The sequence below is a fragment of the Agelaius tricolor genome, unplaced genomic scaffold (genome assembly GCF_023055355.1).
Source record: "Agelaius tricolor isolate 1412-34295 unplaced genomic scaffold, bAgeTri1.0.p SCAF_10, whole genome shotgun sequence".
Classification (NCBI taxonomy): Eukaryota; Metazoa; Chordata; class Aves; order Passeriformes; family Icteridae; genus Agelaius; species Agelaius tricolor.
In genome coordinates this window covers 26,835,159-26,844,834 of record NW_027269270.1, presented here as the reverse complement: position 1 = coordinate 26,844,834, position 9,676 = coordinate 26,835,159, and the positions used below count along the sequence as shown (strand labels likewise).

At 42.2% G+C, this 9,676-nt stretch overlaps 1 protein-coding gene across 1 annotated transcript in view; it reads left to right on the top strand.

Moving 5' to 3' along the window:
- The first annotated feature begins 1,044 nt into the window (after positions 1-1,044).
- The window catches only part of SNX4 (sorting nexin 4), a 32,940-nt gene continuing 24,308 nt past the window's right edge, over positions 1,045-9,676 (top strand). The window contains exons 1-2 of the mRNA XM_071435325.1: positions 1,045-1,461; positions 2,435-2,550. Of these exons, the coding sequence (XP_071291426.1) occupies positions 1,270-1,461; positions 2,435-2,550 (308 nt within the window). The 5' untranslated portion in view covers positions 1,045-1,269. The remainder of the gene's footprint in view (positions 1,462-2,434; positions 2,551-9,676) is intronic.

Below are 9,676 nucleotides of genomic sequence, written 5' to 3'. Positions count from 1 at the left end.
ATAAGAATAATACAGAATGTAGTGCCTGAATCAAAGGACATGAATCTGGTGCAAGAATGGGAAATCTCAAGTTGATGTGATATGTAAACCAGGGAACAATGACAGTGTTACTGAGTGTCCAAAATGGTATTTGGAGAACAAGGAATAAATAGGATCAACTCCCTCATCCAGTTTGCCAGTCCCACAGGGACTGTGCAGGCACCATGGGATCATGAGGGAATAGTGAAAACGTTTATATGTATAAATCCATGGTGTGTGATGTTCTGTAGGGGCTGAAGGGTGGACTTCCTGAATGTCTTATCAAAAAGACAGAGAGGGAATGACAGAAATGCGCAGGGACTTTTTTCCTGCTCAACGAGAAGAGATGGGATGGCTGGGGCTTTCATTAAATAACATCAGAAGCTTCCCCAGAGCTGAACTTGGCAGATTTTACCTACTCCAATCCCTCCTGAGGAAATGTGGCAGACGGGACATCCATGGGTGTTGCTCAGCAGAGATGGTGGGCAGGAGAATGCACCTCTGCATGTCCAGCACTGTTGGGAGGGAGCTGATGGAAAAGGCTGGCAGCCAGGAGCGTGAGGCAAAAGGAACACGGCCGAGTCCTGCACTCCTACCAAAGGGGTGACTGGGGAAATAACAGGCTGGTGGGCTTTAAAAAAACAGCCCGAGCTGCCTAATGCTAACAAACATTCTGTGGGAAAGTTAATGGCTGCTGAAAGAGACTCAGCAAAGGAAAGTGACAAATCTTGCCATAGATGAAAGATGAGAAAGTATCTGGAATATTTCCCATTAGTATGGAATTTAATTTTTGTTTAAGGTGTGTTATTTGCTGTAACAAGACAGGGTGTCAAAAAAACCCAACCAACCAACCAACCAACCAAAAAACAAGCAAGAAAGGTGTGCAAAGCATGGCACGAGAAACTCTTCCGTGACCTGAGAACTAAGAGGGGAACAACAGCACAAAGAAATTTTAGAAATAAACATTTACAGCTGAAAGAGCGCGGGTGAGGGGCCGGGGGAGGCTTTGTCCCGGGCAGGAGGCTCAAGGCTGCCTGCGGAGCACGGTCACAGCGAGGGGTGGCCGTGCACAGGGGCACGAACGAGCCCCCTCTGGGCACCAGGGTGGGCAGGACGCCCTCAGCACCCCCGGATCGAGCCTGCCCACGGGCACGGGCGGCGGCGAGGGCGGTGAGGGCCGTGCCGGCCGGGCTCGCCCCCGCCCGCAGCCCCGCGGACACACCCCGGCCCGGCCCGGCTCCGGGAGCGGCCATGGCTCGGCCGGAGCCCGGCTCAGCGCCTGCGCGGAGCGCCGCGGCCGAGCCCCCGAGCCCCATGGAGAGCACCGAGCCCGAGCCGAGCGGCAGCCGCCCGGAGGAGGAGGAAGAGGAGGAGGAAGAGGAGGAAGAAGAAGAGGAAGAAGACGAGGGCGCCCTGCCACCCCCGGAGCAGCCCTTGGCCGCGGTGAGGGTGCGGAGGGCGGTGGCGGAGGGGCAGCGTCCCCCTCCCCGCGCTCTCGGCCTGCTCCGCCGGGCGAGCCCCGGGCTTTCCTGAGCGCGCTGCCCGGGCCGGGCGGGGAGGGTGACGGGGCTTGGGGGCCGGGCGCTCGCTCAGCGCTGCCCGCGGGAAGGGGCTACAGGTGGGTCCAGCCCTTCCTTCGCTGCCTGGGGCCGAGCCCTGCTCGGTGGAGCGCGGGGTAGAGCTGTGCAGCATGACCCTCTGAGCTGCGGGATTCTCTTTGCAGCCCCGTCCTGGCTGCTGTGAGAGAGCTTTGTGCACCCTCTGCCCTCGTCCTTAATGTCAGATTATTGTTTATTATTATCAGTTATGTTTTTGTCTCCCCCTCCCCCCTTAATTTCACAAGTGACTCCCCCTCCCTGCTCAGTGCAGCTCTGCCTTTCCATGGTGGGCGTGTGGTCCTTACTGATTTCTGGCGGCCAGTGTGTAAAAGATAACGATCCTCCTCTGAGAGATTAAAAGATAAACATCTTGGTCCGGATATATTCTGTTTCCTGTGAAAGGGGAGAGGTGGCTACATGTGTCCCGGGTGTCCTGAAGAGGAATTCACTGGTAGCTGGGAAGTGTTTGGATAGAAAATACTGGGGTTAGCGTGTTTGTTTTTTAAAAAAAGGTTACTTTGTTACCTGTAAAGAAAAATATTTCTCGTTTCTGTATCCTTCTGGCTCGGGGTGGTTTTTGGTACCTGAAGTTGTCAGTTTGTTGACTTTTCTGTTTTCTCCCTAAAGGAGGTTTCCAGTTTTCACTTGCAAATGTGATACAGAACATAGGTATAAAGCAAAGCCCTGTCAAAGCCTTTATTCCACAGAGACTTGTCTTATTTGAACAAATGTGGTGTAGGAGAAGGGGAGGCAAGGTTAGTAGCCTTTGCCTTGTGTGGTTAATGTTACATGAATCTTTATTTTCCTCTTCTCAAAAGATGGAAGACTGTTTGGCAAAGAAAATGGAAATCACGGTTTCAGAAGCTGAAAAACGGACTGGGAGGAATGCCATGAACATACAAGAAACATACACTGCTTACCTCATTGAGACTAGGTGGGTGATGAGAGCTCAGTCTCAAGCGTACATGGATGTGCCATTCTAAACAGATTTTCCCTCCTTCCACCCCTAAAAATAATCAGGTACAGTTGATGAGAGGATTTAGCTGTTTTGTGCTTTGTTACGTGGTTATCAACCCACTCTGGAGGATCTTTTCCTGTGAGAATTTGGCAGCTGATCTCCAGTTCAGTACTGGTGCTGGTTTTGTGTGACTGTGTACTGTTATTCTTCATTTGGAGCTAGGTGGAAAAATGTGTGTTTGAAAGTTGTTGCATTAAAATGGTGCCAACAACTGCTTGGTTATTTTGTGGATGTGAGTTGGACACATTTATACATGTATTTGTGAAATTGTATGTGAGAGAAGTCTAAAGTAACTTAGGCTTGCTTGAGGTGACAAGAAAGAGAGAAGTCTCATGACTTATGTCATGTGGTCAAAATTTATTGCTCAGCTTATATTTGAAGTGTTTTGCTTGATCTGATTACCACATACTCCTTGTAGATGGTTTAAGGGTTAGAGTTAGCTAACTATTTCCTTTCTTCATATTAGCTTGAACTTTCACTGGGGAATTTACTGTGCTTAATCTTCTTGTGTTAACAAGATGAATACTACTGGAGTGATAAACATTCTCAGTACCACAAGCACAAAATTTCAAGTATTGACTAGTAGCAAAACTTTAAAATCTTTTCTAACTTATCCTTACTTCCCAAACAGTAACAGATGACTCCTTTTAAGTGGGATCATGTTACTCAGCTGAAGCAAGAATTTCAAAATTAGACTTTGTTACGAGTTTTGATTAGATCTTCTTTATATTACTAGTTTTAACCTTTGGGCCTTGCCTTTGGAATCATCTGCTGTACGAAGAAAACCTTCTGAAACAAAGCAGTTGCATTTTGCTAGCTATCTGCTAGCTAAAAGGCTTCTTAGCTTGTTTAGCTGATGGACACACCAGTCACACTGATTGCAGGCCTGTGGGGATAAGTTTGCTATATTTTTGCTAAACTTGAAGAACAAAGTCCAAAACAGACATACATTTTTCAAATATTATAGCTCTTTGACAGTTGCTCAGATGCTTAAAAATACCTTTACAGTGTATTGATATTAAAGATCACACCTTCTCATGTAAGTAGTGTTGTTTTTATTGTAATGATATTTCTGAAGGAAAAGGGAAGAAAATTGGAATCATTGGGGCCTGACTGTGATATGAAGTGTACTCTGGGGGCAGATTTATACAGCCCCAGAACATGCTGACTGCATCTCCTTTTCCAGTCATCCTTGCATTACTTTAGAGTTGCTCCCACTGGTCTTTCCCAGTTGTTCTTTCATAGTGGCAAAGCTGTACTTTGCTGGCCAGATTGTGTTCTTTCATTAGGATTTATTTTACTCTGTGGTCAGCAAATACCGAGACCAATTACATGTTTGTCACAGAGCGATTGAAAATGTGTGTTTGTCACATCTCTAATAAAATAGGTTCTCTATTCCTTTTGCTGAGAAGGCAGAACTTCTTGCATAAATATAATTGGTGGCTATTAAATGTGCTTCCTGCTGAGCCTGTAGCTGTAGGTGGGCTTCACAGTAATTTGTCTGGGTAATAAGATATTTTGTAGCTGAAGAATAAAACTGTTTATAGTAATATAAAGGGAAGACCACTTAATAATAGTTGCATTATGTTTATGTGAACTGGGGTTCCACCATTACTGCTATCTAGGATTTAATTTCAGTTTGAATTGAGGAATTCTATCTGGGTGAATTAGAGACACAAGATGGATAGAATTACGACAATTTGTTATAGAACAGCAGCTGACTTTAACACATAAATTTTGCTGGTGCTGGTGAAAATGTTTTCAAAATGCAAGATATGGTGTTACTTAGTTTTTCTTTTTAAATGAAATTTCTAATTACTATGCTCACATTTTTATGTGACTTTTTTTGATTTTTTATGTGCTATTATACTTTGATGTAGATATACTTCTTTGAGACAAAACAAACTCCATTGCTGTAGACTGCAGAACGTCAACAAATTCCAAGGGTTGTGTTTCCTGAAAACATCTTCTTGCTTTAGACCTTTCTGCATTACCTAATTCGATTTTTTTATGATGAGCTATTTCCATTCAATTAGTCCTAATGTCAGTTTGTTTCACAGCTTCTGTTAAACTATACAGTTATTTAAAAATAAATCAATTTTTATATTCTCCCTGTGAGAACAGAGGTCACTTCTACCTATTTGTGGGAAATGGCATTAAGGCAAGTACATATTCATCAGATGTGTAGCTAAATATTCCTTCTTGAGATGTGCTCAGCATATCACTAGCTTTCTGTAAGGGAAGTAGCAAATATCCAGGATCTTACTTAAATCCAGACTTGCTTGTTAGAATTTTAGGCAGCTGTGTCTTACATCAGAGTCTGCATGAAACTACAAGAACTCAGGTAGAATAAACCCATAAGTCTGACTCCTGTCTTTGTACCTGTTATTTCCATGACAGAGGTGAAAGTTAATCAGAATGCAGAGCACCTCTAAAGTGCTCTGTGGTATTGCGCTTGTAAGTATACATACAGGGAATGCCTCTTTTTCCTGGTCTCCTTTAAAGTAAACTATTTCTTCTGTAGTACTAGGACACTTCCATTTAGTTCACTTCCCTTTCATCCCTGCTGACTAAAAGATTTCTGTCCTGACCTTCCCAATCAAACAATATGATGACTAGCATGTATTTTTTTTTGTTCTGTTTTAAATGTGGCTTTAGGAAAAAGTAGCACAAGTTTGTGCAGCCTGCTCTCCAACCACTTAATAGCAGATTCCCTGGTTTCAGTCCTACTAGTCTTCACTTTCTCTTGCAGTAATTTGACAAGGGGGCTCATTTTATTTCCTTTTTACTCCCACAGTATGGCTGGGAAGTTACTATCCTTATTTCTGGTTACAGTCTTTGAAAAGTTTTCCACTAGTTAAATAGTGATATGAGTGTTACCTGCTTCTCTGTTAAGAGCTTAGATTGCCCATCCAAAGTGTGAGAACTTCCAAAGAAAGTTTCTGTGAGAGAAATGGACTTGTAAATAAGTACCTGGTGAGGCCACAGTTCAGTGATAGCAGTGCTGCATTGCAGCATTTCAGGAGTTTTTCCTTTATTATATTTTGTTTAGTACCCTTATCAAAATTTCCTTTTTCACACTGGGCTAGGTGAAAAGTCCAGGCATGGGTTTCCTGAGAAGAAGATGAATGCCCACAAAGGGCAAATGTTGTCTTCTGATAGAACAGTAAAGGGCAGATTGTGGCCAATGGGAGTCAGGAAGACTTGTCCAATGTACTCCAAATGAGGTGTAGGGGAGAAAGTCGAAATTCAGCATGAGCTTTAAACAGGAGAGAGTTGGGAGCTGAAAGAAGACAAAGGATTTGAGAACTTAGTTTTTTGATGATTTTTACTTGATAGAAACAATGAATCATTCATCTTCCTGACAAATGTATGTTTCAGTTAAATACAGTAAACTGGGTGACAGTATAAAAAAACCAAAGAGTCACCTGGCTGTGGAAAACCTTCTGGCAAGAGAAATGCTTCCTTGTCATACAGCTTGCCAGGTAGAAGAGCAATTATTAAACATCAGCTGTCTGAGAAGCCTAAATACAGGGACTATTTCTAAATAGCTGTTGGAAAAAGTTGCCCATCCCTCTAAAATGGTGTTCCTCTGCACAGGGAGTGAACCTTGCCCACTACAGGGAGTGGAAGTGTCACTTCTCTTACACTGGAAGGTCAAAGGTTGAAAGCAGAGTTACTGCTTTTGCCACTGAAGAGATGATTGCTTTTACAAGGAAATAAACCTGTGTATTTCCTTCTTGTCTGATTTAATACTTCACAGCCATTCGTCTTTATTGCATTCAGAATTATTTAGTGGCTCATTTAAGATAATTAGTTTTAAATGGGAAGTGAGAAGAGGTTAATTAGATGGACTAAAGTTTTCACATTGACACTTTGAATTAAGGCAAATAAATGAGACATGGAGTAATGTAATCTTTGAATTGGTTATGATAACATCAGTTATAAATGTACAAGATGAAGGTTTCAATTTTGTCTTTTTAATTTTTTGGGCAGATTGGTTCGTTCAATGAATAACTTGCATTGTTAAAAGTGTCCTTAAAAGGAAAACATATGGTTTTCCTGCCTGAAGACTGTACAAGTATTATATTGTGTTTTTAGAACCAAAACAAATTGAGAAGTTTGATTGAGCGTCAACAAGTGATTATAGTCTTAATTGAAACTGGTCTGCAATACTTGCATTTAATGGGGAAGTTCATAATGTGGTCTAAAAAATTAGATGGTAGTGAAGGTACTAAGTCTAATGAGTACCTTTGTGGATTTCTACTTCCTTTCTGAAATGGTGTTCCTGGGGAGGAAATGCTCTTGTAATTGGTGGTATTTTATGACCTCATATGTTACCAGGCAGAGACATTTTTGGTGGGATTAAAAAAAAAATTCTCTCATCTTGGTTGCCTGTCCTAAATCCATCCATGCAGTTTCAAGCTCTTATTGCCTCATTTAAAAGGCCATGGTGCTGACACAGGCTCCTAACTGAGGGCTGCGCAGTGCCTGCCCACCACAGCTTTGCAAAGAACTTTGCTGCTCCCCTCCTTTACTGAGCTCTGCAGCATTGTGTGCTCTAGAGAGCACAGCCTGGGGGATTACTCTAAGCTGGGTGTAAGCCTGGGGAGTGCAACTGATACTAATAATTTTGAAATGTCTTAAATATATTCAAATCAATTAATTAAGGAAGCATGGCTTCTTTGTTCGGTGCTATATAGGTGCTCTCCTGATGAAGATAAAAGCAGCTGTAAAAGGCAGTGTTTGCACTCCTGAGACATTGAGAATAAATGCATGTTAAAATAAAAGAAACAAGTATGATCTGAGATGAGAATAAAGTCAGGCTGCTAAACACACGCTACAGTGAGGTGCTTGTATCAGCTGCTATCTAGTTAAGAAAGAATTAACTACACAGGCAGGTTTGACCTTCAAGATTCTCTGGTAGTAATTTAATCTTTTTCTTCAGGGTATAGTGTGAGATTTTTGTGTCCCTCACAAGGGTTGTAAAGGTTGATTAACTGAGACTAGGGGAAGCCTAACTGTTGTCCACAGATCTGCTTTGTCAGAATAAATTGACAGTAGGCTTTAGATGTAGTAAACTTCCTTAGTGTCTTCAGTGTGGGCAGGGTAGGTGCAGTGAGTGGTATGAACTGGTCTGGCAATCTGCTTCCTTCCTCCTGGAGTTCTTGAGGCCCTGTGTGGGCATAAAACTTCAAGTAACGAGGTAGTTGTTTGTGCTGATGTAGGACTAGGCTTCTCTGTAAAGCTGTGGTCCTTTCCTGCTGAAGTGTTATGCTCCCAAATGACCTTTTAAAATTTTTGATTAATATTTAGTTTTCTACTTAATGTGTGTGGACTGAGATGTTCCTACTATGTTTTTTTTCAAATAACTGATGGGTTCTTATTAATTGTAGCAAATACAAAGTTGATAAGCAAGCATGTTCAGAAAGGGCTCTTCTTTTTTTTTTTCTCGCAGTTAAGGCTCAGCCTGGCCTTTGCTGCTCCTACTTTCTAATTAACTCTGCACAACAATTACAGAGCATTATAAGCATGATTTAGGTGCTTACAGAGATGGACCATTCTCCTCTCAGAAGGCTGGCACAGCAGCATCCGTATCTGCAGCACAATTGTGTCCTCCTGGCATGTGCCTGGGTTCTCAGGGCAATCCTGACCTGTGTTTTTCTTGTCTCCCTGTTTATGCTTGCTTGTGCAGTCTGTTCTCAGGCAGGATCCCCATCATACTATCATGTATTGATGGCAGCAGTCTTTCTTAAGGGCTGACAATAACCCATGTGGAAGTCTTGAATCCCATGGTGTAAGTCAGTGCAGCTGGTTGGTAGGTTACTGAAGCTGAAGATAAAAAGGATCTGTAATTCTGAAGTACTTTTATGTGAGTGTCTTGAATGGCCAGATTGTTTACCAAACCCTGCTGGGAGTTCTTCCTCCAGGAATGCAATGTTTGTGCCTTCAGCTTTTGACTAAACAATTAATCTTTTGAGGCACAGTAGCTTAATTCCTTGTCTATTCAAATTTACCTCTTACTCATCAATAGTTCAATCACTAGATTCCTGCTTTGCGCTGAAGTGTTCTTGCAATATTTGAATGGTGCAGCAGTTAGTGTGGGGAAGAATGCTGCACAGCCTGTCAGTCCAGGCTGGGCTGAGCTTTCCCTCTTCAGAACTCAGTATTTGCAGGTGCAGCTTCATTGAATTTAAATACTCTAATGGGGAAGAATTCTGTGGGATGCTGGCAGTGTGAATAGTGGCTGTCAGTAGTGTACTCACCTTTTCCTTTTGAGTCACTCTCAAATAGTTTTGATCTGGAGCAGTTTATTTTGAATGCTATGAATTTATCCTTTTTTCTTCTTACTTGTGAAGTTTTTTTCCCCCTACAAATTCAGTTACCTGGAATGAATGTCCTTTCCCCAAGGCATGGGTAGATACACAAAAATTGTTCCACCTTACTAAGTTAAAAAAGTATCTTTTGTGTTCTTCTATATGACATTATTCTACCTGAAAATGTAACTAAACCAAAGTTTATAGCAAGACTGTTCCTCTCTAATGAAGGCTCACAAATAGAGGCACCTTGCATTTTGTTTAAATGTATCAAATAATTGGGGCAACTTTGGAATGGGATTGTTTGTTTTTCAGTAAGATCGTTAGAAATCTGACCCCGTAGGTTAAAAATTATCAATAATTTGTGTGCTTCTTAGATGTTTTAAAACTTCACAAAGTTCTTAGGAATTCAACAACTGTAAAGTGACTTTTGCTGGAAAAAATAATGTAGCATTCTCTTCTACTAAATGCTATATGAGTAACTACTTGTAGTTGATAATTTATTGTTCCCGGTTCTGAGTTCTCCAGCACCAGAAGGATGTGGACTTACTGAAGCAAGTCCAGTGAAGGGCTGTGAGAATGATTATGGGCTTGGATTGTCTGACCTGCAGGGAGAGGCTAAAAGAGATGGAATTGTTCAGCCTATGCAAGAGACAGCTGATTTTAGCAGTTGTGGATCAGTACCTGGTGGGGAGGTAAAGAAGATGGAGTCAGACTCCTTCTGT